The sequence below is a fragment of the Equus caballus genome, chromosome 1, assembly GCF_041296265.1.
Source record: "Equus caballus isolate H_3958 breed thoroughbred chromosome 1, TB-T2T, whole genome shotgun sequence".
In the NCBI taxonomy this organism is placed as follows: domain Eukaryota; kingdom Metazoa; phylum Chordata; class Mammalia; order Perissodactyla; family Equidae; genus Equus; species Equus caballus.
The window spans coordinates 126,875,410-126,890,671 of record NC_091684.1 but is presented as its reverse complement, the minus strand read 5'-3'; the positions used below and the strand labels follow the sequence as shown (position 1 = coordinate 126,890,671).

The 15,262-nt window shown below is 55.4% G+C and overlaps 1 protein-coding gene across 1 annotated transcript; it reads right to left on the bottom strand.

Annotated features, from left to right (window-relative positions):
* Positions 1-1,460: 1,460 nt before the first annotated feature.
* LOC138918643 (protein FAM170B-like) lies at positions 1,461-4,135 on the bottom strand. The gene is made up of 2 exons (XM_070240896.1): positions 4,087-4,135; positions 1,461-2,512 (listed from the first exon to the last, which is right to left on the bottom strand). The coding sequence occupies exons 1-2, from the start codon at positions 4,133-4,135 to the stop codon at positions 1,461-1,463; spliced, it is 1,101 nt and encodes a 366-aa protein (XP_070096997.1).
* Between the last annotated feature and the right edge of the window lie 11,127 nt (positions 4,136-15,262).

Sequence of the window (15,262 nt, the reverse complement as noted above, 5' to 3'; positions counted from 1 at the left end):
GATAAGGTCACCCCTCCTTCCTCCTGGGGCAGAGAGGGAGACACCCCCAACACGTGGAGACTTCCTTCACAGATGCAAATGTCTCTCATCAAAGGGCAAGCAAATCCCACTCCTCAGAGGCTCCTTCCCGTCTGCAGTTTTTAAAAGTAACCAGCCTAAAATAATCCTCATCAACAGGATTTCCTTCTTCATCATTAGCACCTGCCTCAAAGCCCTGGCTTCCCTCCACTTCAGACCCTGTCACCCTCAGGAGCCATGTCTGTCCCTCTGAGAAGTACAAACAGGGCAGCCCGTGGATGGATGTGCCAGGCCTGGGAACCCTACCCACGCACCCTGTGCCCTGAGGGTCCCCGTGTCACTCTGCGTCTCAGCTCCCAGGGACATGGACACACCCTGACACCCCCAGCGCTTCCCGGGCCCTTGGACTTGATGCCCTGACCCTAGTTTCTCTGCCCACCATGGAGTCTGGGCATGAACCTGACCCTTCCCATCCTCACCTCGGATCAGCCCTGCCTTCATTATAATTCCAGGGTTCACAGGAAATGTCCTCTCTTTTGCTGCTTTATCCTCAGCCAGGTGTTTTCTTGCAGTTCTCTGATCTCAGGATAGGTCCGGTTATACCACAGAACAAAGAAAGAACAGGCAAGTGTCACGGATGTGTCACGACCGGGGGGTAAAGCATGTTTGTTGTAAAGGGGCCAAAAAGTTTCCAAGCTGCTTCCCTTGCACCCTAGGAGACCCTCTGCAGGACTCATCCAGTAACTGGATCTCCTGTTATGCAGAAAAGGATGGCACCAATGGAGTCTTTCTGCACCAGCTGCCACCTCCACTCCCCCCAAGAGGGAACGGCACATCCCTCCAACCCCGCTTCTCCCAGTGAGGCCAGAGGACTTGGATGGCGAGCTCAGCTTCCTTTAAGAGCCCGCCTCTCCTCTTGCAGGCCCTCCTTCCTGTCTCTCCCTGCACGTGGCTGGGAGCGGAGGCAGGCGGAGGGGCGGGTTGAGGGGCTTTATCCCATTGCTGTCCTACAGACTGTTTCCCCGCGTCCCCGAGTCCTTCTGCTTCCTCCTCCTGCGGACGACTCAGCTACACCCCTTCTCAACCACACTTCCTTTAGAGCTCCCTTGGCTGAGGCGCTCTCCCAGCCCTCCAGAGCCCCCTGAAGTCCCGTTTTCTTTCCCGCCTTACACGGTCGCCATGTTCAGGGTCCCGAATTCCACAGCATCTGGATGGGGCTCTCCTCTCTTCTCCTGGCTGGGCGAGCCTCTGGCCTGACCTGGCGTGCAGAGTCGGCTGTCCCGAGGCCGCTTCATCCACCCCTTCTGGGTGGTGCTCTCCACGCCCTTGGTTGGCGATGCGGACCACGCAGCCTGGAGCGAAGGGTCTCCCGGGGTGGCTAAGCGGTCTGACCCGCGGTCTTCCCCGACAGGCCCCATCCCACCCACAGCCCTGCTCTGCAGTCACAGGGCCTGAGCGCGGCCCTTCAGGCGCGTGCCCCGCGGTCCTTGGGGCCGCGCCCCGCGGCCCTGCCTCTGCCAGGCCTCCTGCCTCTGCAGCCACGCCAGCTCGCTCCGCAGCCGCCTCAGCTCCTGGCTCTGTGCTTGCAGTCTCGCCTGCAGGCGCAGGCAGGCTTCCTCCTTGGCTCGCACCTCCCTGCTCTTGGCCGCCAGCAGGCGCCTCTGGGCCAGCAGGTGGCAGCGTCGGGGCCGGCGCGGCGCAGACGCGGGCCGCCGGCGCTCCAGCAGCTCCTCATAGAAGACGCGGCAGCTGAAGCCCTCCTTGACGCCGCGCTCGGCGTGCGCCACCACGGCGGCCGGGCACGGGAACACGCGGCAGCAGGCCACGCAGCGGAAGCCGTGCTCGCCGGTCACCAGCCACTCCGGGGTGACCGCACGGGGCGGCGCCTCCTGCTCCTGGACGGCCGGCGCAGGGGTGTGCGCCTCGGCTTCCTGGACACAGGGCTCCGTGTCGCTGAGCAGGGACTCCGTGTCAGCCGGGCTCGGGGGAGAGCCGATGGTGCTCTCCTGGGAGAGCTCGGCCTCGAAGACGCGGGGCCTCTCGTCCACGGGTGCAAACCCGCTTTCGGTTTGCCACGCGACGGCCAGCCCCTTCACGGTGCGCACTTGGGTGTAATAGGCGCACCGCACCCATTGCTTCTCTTTGGGCGACCCGTAGCTGGAGGAGTGGGAGGTCCGCTCCGCTGAAGCAGAGGAGACACACGTCTCTGGGAGTCGGAGGGTCTTCCTGGGCCTGGAGCTCCGGCTTCTGCTTTCCGATGGTGTAGGCTGTGTGGCCCTGTCCTCTTGGGTTGAGGCCTCTGAGAACAGAGTGGGAGTTCCATGAGCTCTGGGGCCTGGGGCCTGGGGCCTGGTCTCTGAGCCCAGGCTGTTGTGTCGGGGGTCCCTGGGGGCCTCTCCGGTCGCTACCCTCCTCCACCTCTGGGAAACCTCGTCACATCTTCGTCCGGCCCCGGCGGGCCCGGGTCCCGAGCCTTCCAGTGCTGGTTGCACTGCTGGGGGTGACACAAGTCCCCTGAGCACAGTGGTACCAATGACAGTGGTACCCTGTGTCAAAGGTCTGTCGTGGGAGACAATACAATACCCTTTGCGATCTTCTGCTTGTAATTGTAGGACCTTCAGGCTAATTTTTCTTTTTTTTTTCCCTAACATTTGTTGAATGCCAACTATGCTACCCCTCTGGGAGATGTTTTCTATGAAGTTGATTTGCTAGGATAGTTAGTTAGAGGGTTAGCGTGCCAACGGGAGAAATGCTCAGCTCTTTTCAACCCGGTATTAGGGGGGGCACTGATAGAAGGAATTCCACTGACAGACATACTAATTCGCAGACTTTGTTAAGGCTCTTGCAGGTTTCCTTCTTTCTCAAACCTTCCTTAACCGAGCAACACTAGACCTTTAAAAAGGCTTGCTCGGAGCTGACTCCTGAGCACTTCCTCGTGAGATGAGCTCCTTCAGTGTGAAGGCAGAAAACAGATGTCCGTGTCTGAGCGCCCTGATCCCCCAACCTCCGTGGTGAGTACGTGAAAACCTCACCGAGGGCATCTGCGGGCTTGCTGCGTCAGCCTCAGGGTCTGTGCATGCTTCTGAGGACGGGGCTGGTTTGGAGAGTTCAGGATGCAGAAAGGAAGTGATGGAAGCAAGCTTTGGGGGTGTGTGGGGGAGGGAGCGAAGGGTTCAGGTAGGACCGAGATGGAGAAGACCTCAGGGGGCAGTGGACAGAATCTGCAGACAGAAGACCAGGAGGGAAGAGGAAACCAGCTGGGCCTGTGGCGAGCAGCACATGGGAGTTGTCAGGAAGTTGGGGAGGAGGCAAGGGGAAAAGGAACTGACTGGGGAAAGGGTCCCGAACTAGGATCTGTAGGATTTCTGGCAGAAACACAGGTTAAGGAGAGATTTAGAATGCGATTCTGAAGTGAAGCTTTGCTGTGCCACATCGTAGAGCCCTAGGGAGAGGTGGACGGGAGACAGAGGAGGAGAAGGCAAGGCCTTGGACTGAGGGTAGTGCTGTCTGCCCAGGCCCCCTTCTGCCCCAGCCCTGGCTCAGAATGAGGGAGACCTCTGGGGTCGTCGTGGGGTACCGGGCCAACCACCCAGCAGCCTTCCATAACTTCTGGATTACTGTTTTTGCCGCCTCGCCTGATGTATTAATTCCCTCTCAGTAGAAAATGCGAGGACAGTGAAGGGGACAAGTCCCCTCGCCCCTTCTCCCCAGTCCCACGCCGTCTGCCCCAGGGGCTCCCTTGCTTCCTGCCTTCGCGTGGCCATCAAGCCCTTCCTAGGGCTCAGGCCTGAACAGTTAAGTTTCTAGTCTGAGCCAATTGAGGAAAGACCCTCAGACTCACAGTAGGGGGTCCTTCGGTTCACTCACTCACTCCTTCACTTAGTCATTCATGTTACGCATGTGTTCGTTGTCTACTAAATGACACAGTACGTTCACAGTGAAAGCCTCAGTGAGCCTCAGGCCTCTGGCCAAATCCTTCATCTTCGCTCTCCTGGCCATCTGTCCGGGGAAATCAGACCCCTGGCTTCCCAGCTCCCATCCATCAGACTGTTTTCCTCCTCTCCTTACCTGGGGTCTCAGAGATAGGCCTCTTCCTCCCGGATTGCCGCCGATTCATCCTGTCGGGGCAGAGGTGAACTCCCAGGATGGTCTCCGGAAGGATCTCTCTCCCTCTTCCCAATCTCAGCCTCTCTTGGGTCGTAGACTCTGAGTGAGTCCTCAATGTCTGTGAGTCGGCAGCTACAGGCGCTGCCCCACAGGGAGATCCCGGATCCACAACCTCTCTGTGAGCAGTTGGGATCTGAGTGAGCTCCGAGTCTTCCAGTAAATCCTGTGTGATGTCACCGCTGACATAGCTCAGTTCCGAGGGCCCAGTTTGAACGTCAACATGGCAACAAGAAATCACGGCAACAGTTGAAGTAGGGGTGAGGAGGGCAGCTGAGGGAAGGTGATATAATAATTACGTAATAAAGTGATTTGGAACTTTTCCCTGCCCTCAAGGGGCCTCCCATCCATCTGGAGAGAGGGTGAGAGGGCAGAAAAGGAGAACAGACTGGGATGGGTGATATCTTTCCCCGAGGCCTCTCCTGTGCCTCTGTTTGGAAGTCACCTCTCCAGCCCTGGTCACTCAGTGTCCCCTCTGAACCCCTCTCAGACCTCCTTTGCCTCTGAGCCTTCTCAAAGGCTGTTCCCCCTGACTAGGAGACCGTCCCTCCCCTCCCTCCTGGGTCCGCCCCTCCCACGGGGAGGCACAGTGGTGTGGTGCATGGAGCACCACTGGGTTTGATCCCTGCTCCGCCACCTGCTGGATCTTGGGCCAGTCAGTGGACCTCTCTCTGCTTCACTTTCCTTTTTTATTTTTTTTTAAAGATTTTATTTTTCCTTTTTCTCCCCAAAGTCCCCCGGTACATAGTTGTATATTTTTAGTTGTGGGTCCTCCTAGTTGCGGCACGTGGGACGCCGCCTCAGCCTGGCCTGACGAGCGGTGCCGTGTCCGCGCCCAGGATCCCAACCGGCAAAGCCCTGGGCCGGCGAGGCGGAGTGGGTGAACTTAACCGCTTGGCCACGGGGCCAGCCCCTCTGCCTCGCTTTCTGATCTGTAAAATGGAAAGGACTCTCTCCACCTGATAGCATCATTTGGAGGCTGAAGAGGTCAATCCGTGGAAAGCATTTAGAACAGTGACTGTTACAGGAGAAGACTATGCTAATGGTCACGGTTACCGTTGTACTGCAGGTCACAGCTTGCTGAGGGTGCGCAGATTAGCTGATGTCCTCGCCCTGAGCATGCAGAGCTCCCGAAAGCCCCCGTCCTTACGCTCCTCCAGGTCCACGGGAGAGGCTCATTTGAAAATCTGTCTCCTTGAATTGGACCGTAAGCAACGTGGAGGCAAACACCGGCTTGCTCTCAGGTCTGTAATCCCAGAAAGTAGGAGAGCGCCTGACACGTAGTAGGCACTCGACACGCATTTGTTGAATGAATGAATGAATGAGTGAATGAATGAGTGGTGACTCCCACAAGGACTCCTCCATCCTAGGCATCCCCTGCAGAGCTGGACTGTTTGTCCTGGCAGCTGGAGGCACCATCGCTCCCAAGTGAGCATTTTGCCCCCGTTCTTGACCTTCCCAGTCCCAAGCCCTGGAAAGTGTTAGCGGGAAGCTCCTTAGCCCTCTGCGTGTTTCCCCTTGGGACCAGTGAGAAAGAGATAGGATTGTGGCCTCCGGAAAAGCGTGGACTCAGGACCTCCACCTGTCTGGGAGATTTAGGAGGGCTCTTGGGGAAAGCCCGCCGTCCTCTCTTGGCTTGGATTTTGCTTCTGTTCTGGAGGCATTTAGAAGAGGAACCAGTAAATCGTGGAACCCTTTGAGGAAGGATTTGAGACAATGGATGTGGTGAGCAGAGTGTGTGGCCTGACTACTCAGAGGGACTTGAAAACCCTCTGATGGCGAGAGAGGAGGCTTGTTTTGTGCGATTCCAGAAGGCAGGACAGGGACGAGTCGGCGGGAACACAAGAGAAAAGAAAGATGTGTGCTTGTTCAGAAATGAATTAATAAAGGAAACCAACTAAAATTGGAGTCAGGAAGGCCTGGGAGTTACGGGAGCTGTTCTAAGTGAAAGTTAATTCAAGGAGAGTGAGAGTTCAGGGTGCGGACGACTCCTCATTGTAACGTTTTCCATTGGCTGGGCTTGTTGTCCCCAAAGAGGAAATTCTTTCTTCCTCCTGCTGGCATAGTAAAGTAGTAGCCAACTTCTCGTTGGAGATGCAAGGTGCTGGTCTCTCCCTAATTGGGGTAATTGACGGTGGGTGGTAGGACTGGAGAGCTCCCTGTAAGGCCTTCCTGACTCCAGTTTTAGTTGGTTTCCTTTATTGATTAATTTCCACACATTCAACCAGCTTTTACTTCTTCAATAGCTTAGTCTTTTTCGTAAGTTCCTTGCTGTTCCTATTGAAGTGTTTTCTTAATATTTTATAATTTTGACTCTATTTGGCACAGTGAACTAACGGGGGCAAGATAATGGTCTATGCCTCCCACCCCCGTTTCCATTTTCGGGATGCTTTATTTCTAGCTTGGAGAGAAGCCATTGATTTTGGTATATTTGTCTTATATGTAGCCACCTCGTCAAAATTTTTGTTGTCGTTTTCGAGGCATGCGATTGCATAATTATTAGAATTTTTAAAAATCTTGATATTTATACCTGCTTATTAAATTGTCTGGCTTATTCATTCAAGACTATGTTGAGATAGAAGTAATAACAGGTAACTTCATCCAGTTCCGAATTGTATTAAAATGTATTGAATATTTTGCAATTGACCCCACACCAGCCAAGTTTGGAGATAATTTGTTACGCACCAGTAGATAACTAATAGATCAACTTTGCTGACTACTATGGTATGTGGCCTCATAGGACAAGTTGGGGAATGCCTTCTCTCTTTCTATTCTTTGTATAATATTAAAATGATATGGTACCTGCACGTTTGGTGGAACCTGCCAGAGAATTGGCCTGTTATTTTCTGTGTGGAAGATTTTAAGCTGCTGTTCCTTTTTTCAGAGTGATTAACGGACCATTCTGGTAATGATTAGAAAGCTTGCCCCTGCTTGCTCTAGACTGCTAAATCCCTTCTTAAATATGGTGGATGTTCACTGTTTTCAGGCCATCCAGATCAATTAATCAATCCCAGATTGGCAGTCACCTCTGCTTACTTATTCCCTTATCTCACATTATTTGCTTCAAAGAAATGCACAGTAGCATATGCAGGTAGTTTTGTGTCCACAGCCTCGTTGAGTGCAGAATGTAGAGACGGTCTATTATTCCAGGGTTCTTTCTATTTTTTTAAATTATTTTTCCCTTATGCCCCTTAGGCTCCCGTCCCCCCGCCCCCACTCTCCCCCCCAGCCCCCATCTACTAGCTTCAACTTCTGCTATTCCCATCAGGTCTCTAAACTTGCTGGATTTCTTCAGTGCACGGTGTGGAACGGGTGACCTGTTGCATCTGCGCATCAGAAGAGAACGCACTACTGGAATGAACAGGCGGGGAGGGCGGCAGTTGGACCGGTTGGGGCGCAGGCGCCACGCGGGAAGGGAGCCCGAGGGCGGCGCGGCGTCCCGGGCCTACCCTGCCGCAAGCCCTGCGGCAGGCTGGACGAGATCCTGGCCTCGCGCTCCGCTGGAGACCGCCCGGCTCCTCCCCACCGCTCGGCCACGCCCAGGATCGCCCAGCCGCCTGGCCCGCGAGCCCGGCCGCTCCTGCGGGGACCAACAGGATGCAGGCAAAGCCGGCAGCCTTGGAGGCCTAGGCCTAGGCCCAGGACCAGGCCTCCAGGAGCTCTGGGCTGCAGCGACTTGGGCAGTGCTTGTGCTGAGAGCGACGAGGCGGACAGTGGAGTGTCCTCAGCTATCGTGTGTGCGGAGGATGACCCAGGAAGGGTGGAGAACAGGCACACAACTGCCTGGATCCACCCATGCAAGAGCCCTGGGCTTGTACATCCAGAAGAGAAGGCAGAGCCGACGAGGCCACGCTCGCTGTGCACATGCTCTCTCCGGGCTGGAGGTAGTGCCTGCACTGCCTGCACTGCCTGCACTGCCCTTGAAGGGTCCTCCTGGGCACTCACACCCAGTTGGGAGGGCCCGCGACCACACCCTGCTCATCTTGAGACTCCCAGAGCTTCTGCTCACACAGGACGAGGGGTTCGGAGGGCTGGGCCTGGCCACCTCCCTTGCCGCAGTTGTTGCTGTGCGTTGGCCCATGTGGACATCCTGGAAAATTCCGAGACTCTTTTTCGGCCTGCCTCACCTTCTGCCAGCAGGAACTCTGAGGAGAGCTGGGTCATGAAGGCGTGTAGCAACATACCACATTCCCCAGTACCTGTCCACTGCTGTTCTTGCCAGCACATGAGCCAGGTTTAGGATTTATGGGTCCTTTCCAATGATGCGCTTTCCAAGATCTTGTTTCAGCTCTATTTCTTTCTTCTTTCCCTTCGCACCCCCATTTTATCCCCTGGGGAGAATCCATCAGCTCTCCTCTGTCCCCACCCCGACACGACTCTGAGGCCCAGAATGCCCAGTCTGTAGGAACCCCATGGTGCTGGTCCTGAGGATCTGCGTTTTCTACAAGATCTTCAGATAAGTGTGATGCTGATAAAGCGGGAGACTTTGCATTTACAAGTCCACTTGTGAGAGCCAGCCCCGCCGGTTTCCCACGAGCTCCACTGCCCTGCGTGGTCTACATGGGAGACTTAGCAAGAAGATGGAGCTAAACGGCAAGAATTTCTGCAGCAAAGCCTGCCTGGTCTGGCCTAACACGTTTCAGTTTCCCAAGTATCATCACTAGCTGTGACCAGACTCTGCTCTGCCCAGGCAAAAGAAGACCTATCCAATGAACTCAACATAGACTCTCCATGGCTGACCTCTGGGTAAGCAATAAACTAAGCAGAGGCAACTTACCAACAAATGCCTGCTTGGAGCGTTACTCGCTTAAACAAGTGGGGGTGGGGGGCGCCGAACCAAACCCCCAAGGACACAAAGGGAGCCTCCTCCTCTGGGCAACCTCCTTGGTCCCAGCTTTCTCATCTCCTACCGCTCAAGAGCCTGCAAACTAAGATCTTTGGAAGAAAGATCCCCAGGAATACTTGCGGGTCACCTAGTGAAGATTTCCCCCACTGCTGGGTGAGGCATAGGTCAGAGAGGTCCTCTTGGGCTGCCTGGGCCTCTGCGCCGGACACTCAACACACAGAGTTGCAGACCCCCTAAAGATTTCCCGCCATGGGCATGACCCTGGTGACTTGGAGCCCCTGAGCCCTGAGAACTCCCAACAGTCAAAGACCACCCCCACCCCGCTTCCTCCTCATCAGGGTCTCGGGATTATTCTGGGCATTGTGTTCTTTTTGGCAGCTTTTCCGTTAAAGGACCCCTAAGGGCACTGTTGGTTTGCGCTTGGCACTCTGAGAATCCGCCACCTCGGAGGTGGGCAAGCAGCGGTGTCAACTATCACCTTAAGACTGGCAGAGGCCACAGGACACTGGGAAGGAGAGAGGTGAAAGGTTAGGAAAGCCTGGTTGTGCAGGCGACCAGGGACAGACTGGCGCTAACTTGAAAAGCTGGCCCGAGGTGAAGCGCATGCCACTTGTGAGTCCTGGGCCCGTTTCCGCTTTCAAAGGAGAACGTCTTTTGCCCCGTGCTTTTCCCACTGGGTTGGACGTGCCTTTTGACTTAAGAGACGAAGGAGCCTCCAAAACCTCTTGGGGTGCCTGATGGGTCAAGGAGGACTTGCCTCAGCCCAGTCTGTTCTTCCTGCAGGTAGAGGACCAATCACCTTAGTGTCCCAGGTCGTCAGCTGGTCTTAGGACTCGGATAATCGGTCTTTGAAGGCATCCCAGCCGAGGAGTACTTCCTGGGTTCACCTTCTCACAGCTGGTTGCTTGACTCCCAGTTTTACGACTCGAGTGAGAAATGGGACCACGAGAGGCGTGAGAAGTACGGAGACATGAGCCCTGACCTCTTGGCATTGGCTCCTGCTTCTTGAGGAGGGAAAAGGTAAAGAAGGCCGCATCTCCTGTGTCCTGTGACATGTGTGCCGTGCATTCTCGCGAAGACGCTCTCAGGTAAGGAGTTGGTGGGAAATGCTTTGCTTTCTCTTAAACTCTGTCCTTGAGGCCTTTGCTGATGGAGGGCATCGAACCGACATTCCACTGGAGGAGGGAGGGAGGGAGGGAGGGAGGGAGGGGCAGAGGAAGGGGCAAATTAGTATGTAGGAAATGAGCCCGTTTTGGTAAAACAAGAACAAAGATCTGAGTATACTGGAAAACCTATATACACGTGCATAAAGGAGTAGAAGCGTATGTTTGTATGTGTATGATTGCTTAAGCAAGGATGATGAAGGAGTCTACTTATTAGACTGTTAGAATTATCTGGACACACTTCTGCAACTGTGACAATGAGTGAGAACACGCAGAAGGGACAGTGTTTAAAGAAATAGCATAATGAAATGTATTTCCATTCTATAGTTATGTATCAGTGTATATAAGGTATGCTATAATTCAAAGCCATGAAGAGTAAACATGAGTCAAAATAAGAAGAACCAAAAAGACAGGGTTAGCTGTATCTGCTGACTGACAGGAATCCATCATAGATTGTCCAGTGAAACATGGCGCAGAACAATGTGGGCCAAGTGTGACGTCATTTTTAAAAAAGCGAAGAAACAGACAGACCTCCCCGTGTACCTGGGACTGTATATGTGTGTCTGTCTTAGTCCATTTGGGCTGCTATAACAAAATACCACAGCTGAGGCTGGCTGATAAACAACAGGAGTTGATTTCTCACAGTCCTGGAGGTTGGAAGTCCAAGATCAGGGTACCAGCATGGACAGGCGAGGGCCCTATCGGGCTCACACTCTTGCATCCTCACATGGTGGAAGGGGCTGGGGAACTCTGCGGGGTCTCTTCTATAAGAGCACTAGTCCCAGTCATGGGGGCACCACCCTCAGGACCCAGTCACCTCCCAAACGCCCCATCTCCTAACTCCATCACATTGGGGCTTAGGATCCCGACAGTGAATGCTGAGGGGACAGAAACATTAAGAATCTGGCAGTCTCTGAGCAGAGAGAGATGTAGGGAAGGATACACGTGTGTCTTTTAACACTGGACAACTTGGGAGAGGAGTGCAATTTACATAGGAGAGGATGATTCTGATTATACTTTCGATTTACAATACTTTGCAGTTAGACAGATCATAATCAGAATATAAGACCTCTCTAAGTTAGAACATCACAGATATGCATTTTTAAATTTTGCATTGTGAAAAGATAGGCATGAGCCCATCTTTAACGTCAGACACAAAGAGTCCGACCACTGAATGAAGACACACCCTCAGCTGTAGAGGGGTCAGACCCAGCAGAGCTCTTGCTTGCCATTTGGAGACCATGCCTTCTTCTGGACTCTACACCTAGAAATGACCAAAGTATTCTGTGAGGATTAAAGCATCCACCCTCAAACGTGTGCTGAGTATACATGTATACTGGCGAGGAAGAAGGCTGGACACCATGTGCAATTCATTAAGTGACACGCAGACACTGCGAGATTCTTGTTCTCTGCTATGTGCTCCCGCCTTACTCCTCTAACCGTTCTAATGGAAAACTCACCCAGGTGCATTCGAGGCCATTTTCCAAGACTACCCTTAGACGTAGTTAACGGGGATTTCGCAACTTATAGGAAGGAAAAGATTTTGGACAAAAGATCTCTTGGACAGTGGAAAGTCCCAGCCAGCCTCTGCCTCCCACTGGGATTGCCAGACCATTTCCACTCTCGCATCTCTGAGAATCACAGAGATGCGGGGTGGGTGAGCCGAGGAGTCGAAAGAGAGATTTCTTGGACTCTCAAGGTCTGGCAGTAGTGCTCTTTGATTGAGAGAATAGTATGGAAGAGCACGGGGACAGGACCCAATGGGCAGTCAGAGCTGCTGCTGCCGGCATGGGGACAGGACCCAATGGGCAGTCAGAGCTGCTGCTGCCGGCATGGGGACAGGACCCAATGGGCAGTCAGAGCTGCTGCGTGGGGACTGGACCCACGGGCAGGAGGAGCTGCCGCTGCCGCTGCCAACATGGGTTGAGAGTAGGGCTAAACTGAAGGCATAGGTATGTGAGTTTATCTCTTTCCAAGACAAAGGAAAGAACGTGTAAAAGAAGTTGTTAAAATGGCATCAGTGCAGGTGGGGTCTGGTTATTGGCTGGCCCTATAACTTTAGGTCAGAATCAGACCGGATTAAGTCGGGATGTCCTATGCCTCCCGGAGGCTATTGGTGGTGGGGGTGGGGGGAGGAGTCAGCTAGGTGAGGTTACCAGACGAGCACCATAGACAAGACTTAAGTCCTTGCCGTCCCCATTAAGAGTCTCTAGAGATAAGGTCACCCCTCCTTCCTCCTGGGGCAGAGAGGGAGACACCCCCAACACGTGGAGACTTCCTTCACAGATGCAAATGTCTCTCATCAAAGGGCAAGCAAATCCCACTCCTCAGAGGCTCCTTCCCGTCTGCAGTTTTTAAAAGTAACCAGCCTAAAATAATCCTCATCAACAGGATTTCCTTCTTCATCATTAGCACCTGCCTCAAAGCCCTGGCTTCCCTCCACTTCAGACCCTGTCACCCTCAGGAGCCATGTCTGTCCCTCTGAGAAGTACAAACAGGGCAGCCCGTGGATGGATGTGCCAGGCCTGGGAACCCTACCCACGCACCCTGTGCCCTGAGGGTCCCCGTGTCACTCTGCGTCTCAGCTCCCAGGGACATGGACACACCCTGACACCCCCAGCGCTTCCCGGGCCCTTGGACTTGATGCCCTGACCCTAGTTTCTCTGCCCACCATGGAGTCTGGGCATGAACCTGACCCTTCCCATCCTCACCTCGGATCAGCCCTGCCTTCATTATAATTCCAGGGTTCACAGGAAATGTCCTCTCTTTTGCTGCTTTATCCTCAGCCAGGTGTTTTCTTGCAGTTCTCTGATCTCAGGATAGGTCCGGTTATACCACAGAACAAAGAAAGAACAGGCAAGTGTCACGGATGTGTCACGACCGGGGGGTAAAGCATGTTTGTTGTAAAGGGGCCAAAAAGTTTCCAAGCTGCTTCCCTTGCACCCTAGGAGACCCTCTGCAGGACTCATCCAGTAACTGGATCTCCTGTTGTGCAGAAAAGGATGGCACCAATGGAGTCTTTCTGCACCAGCTGCCACCTCCACTCCCCTCAAGAGGGAACGGCACATCCCTCCAACCCCGCTTCTCCCAGTGAGGCCAGAGGACTTGGATGGCGAGCTCAGCTTCCTTTAAGAGCCCGCCTCTCCTCTTGCAGGCCCTCCTTCCTGTCTCTCCCTGCACGTGGCTGGGAGCGGAGGCAGGCGGAGGGGCGGGTTGAGGGGCTTTATCCCATTGCTGTCCTACAGACTGTTTCCCCGCGTCCCCGACTCCTTCTGCTTCCTCCTCCTGCGGACGACTCAGCTACACCCCTTCTCAACCACACTTCCTTTAGAGCTCCCTTGGCTGAGGCGCTCTCCCAGCCCTCCAGAGCCCCCTGAAGTCCCGTTTTCTTTCCCGCCTTACACGGTCGCCATGTTCAGGGTCCCGAATTCCGCAGCATCTGGATGGGGCTCTCCTCTCTTCTCCTGGCTGGGCGAGCCTCTGGCCTGACCTGGCGTGCAGAGTCGGCTGTCCCGAGGCCGCTTCATCCACCCCTTCTGGGTGGTGCTCTCCACGCCCTTGGTTGGCGATGCGGACCACGCAGCCTGGAGCGAAGGGTCTCCCGGGGTGGCTAAGCGGTCTGACCCGCGGTCTTCCCCGACAGGCCCCATCCCACCCACAGCCCTGCTCTGCAGTCACAGGGCCTGAGCGCGGCCCTTCAGGCGCGTGCCCCGCGGTCCTTGGGGCCGCGCCCCGCGGCCCTGCCTCTGCCAGGCCTCCTGCCTCTGCAGCCACGCCAGCTCGCTCCGCAGCCGCCTCAGCTCCTGGCTCTGTGCTTGCAGTCTCGCCTGCAGGCGCAGGCAGGCTTCCTCCTTGGCTCGCACCTCCCTGCTCTTGGCCGCCAGCAGGCGCCTCTGGGCCAGCAGGTGGCAGCGTCGGGGCCGGCGCGGCGCAGACGCGGGCCGCCGGCGCTCCAGCAGCTCCTCATAGAAGACGCGGCAGCTGAAGCCCTCCTTGACGCCGCGCTCGGCGTGCGCCACCACGGCGGCCGGGCACGGGAACACGCGGCAGCAGGCCACGCAGCGGAAGCCGTGCTCGCCGGTCACCAGCCACTCCGGGGTGACCGCGCGGGGCGGCGCCTCCTGCTCCTGGACGGCCGGCGCAGGGGTGTGCGCCTCGGCTTCCTGGACACAGGGCTCCGTGTCGCTGAGCAGGGACTCCGTGTCAGCCGGGCTCGGGGGAGAGCCGATGGTGCTCTCCTGGGAGAGCTCGGCCTCGAAGACGCGGGGCCTCTCGTCCACGGGTGCAAACCCGCTTTCGGTTTGCCACGCGACGGCCACCCCCTTCACGGTGCGCACTTGGGTGTAATAGGCGCACCGCACCCATTGCTTCTCTTTGGGCGACCCGTAGCTGGAGGAGTGGGAGGTCCGCTCCGCTGAAGCAGAGGAGACACACGTCTCTGGGAGTCGGAGGGTCTTCCTGGGCCTGGAGCTCCGGCTTCTGTTTTCCGATGGTGTAGGCTGTGTGGCCCTGTCCTCTTGGGTTGAGGCCTCTGAGAACAGAGTGGGAGTTCCATGAGCTCTGGGGCCTGGGGCCTGGGGCCTGGTCTCTGAGCCCAGGCTGTTGTGTCGGGGGTCCCTGGGGGCCTCTCCGTCGCTACCCTCCTCCACCTCTGGGAAACCTCGTCACATCTTCGTCTTGCCCCGGCGGGCCCGGGTCCCGAGCCTTCCAGTGCTGGTTGCACTGCTGGGGGTGACACAAGTCCCCTCGAGCACATTGGTACCAATGACAGTGGTACCCTGTGTCAAAGGTCTGTCGTGGGAGACAATACAATACCCTTTGCGATCTTCTGCTTGTAATTGTAGGACCTTCAGGCTAATTTTTCTTTTTTTTTTTCCCTAACATTTGTTGAATGCCAACTATGCTACCCCTCTGGGAGATGTTTTCTATGAAGTTGATTTGCTAGGATAGTTAGTTAGAGGGTTAGCGTGCCAACGGGAGAAATGCTCAGCTCTTTTCAACCCGGTATTAGGGGGGCACTGATAGAAGGAATTCCACTGACAGACATACTAATTTGCAGACTTTGTTAAGG

What these genes read in the sequence shown, in the direction of transcription:
- LOC138918643 (XM_070240896.1), bottom strand. Translation starts at nt 4,135, where the DNA reads ATGAATCGGCGGCAATCCGGGAGGAAGAGGCCTATCTCTGAGACCCCA. An exon ending in GCCTATCTCTGAGACCCCAG is followed by an intron (nt 2,513 to 4,086) that starts GTAAGGAGAGGA and finishes TGTCACCCCCAG; the next exon opens with CAGTGCAACCAGCACTGGAA.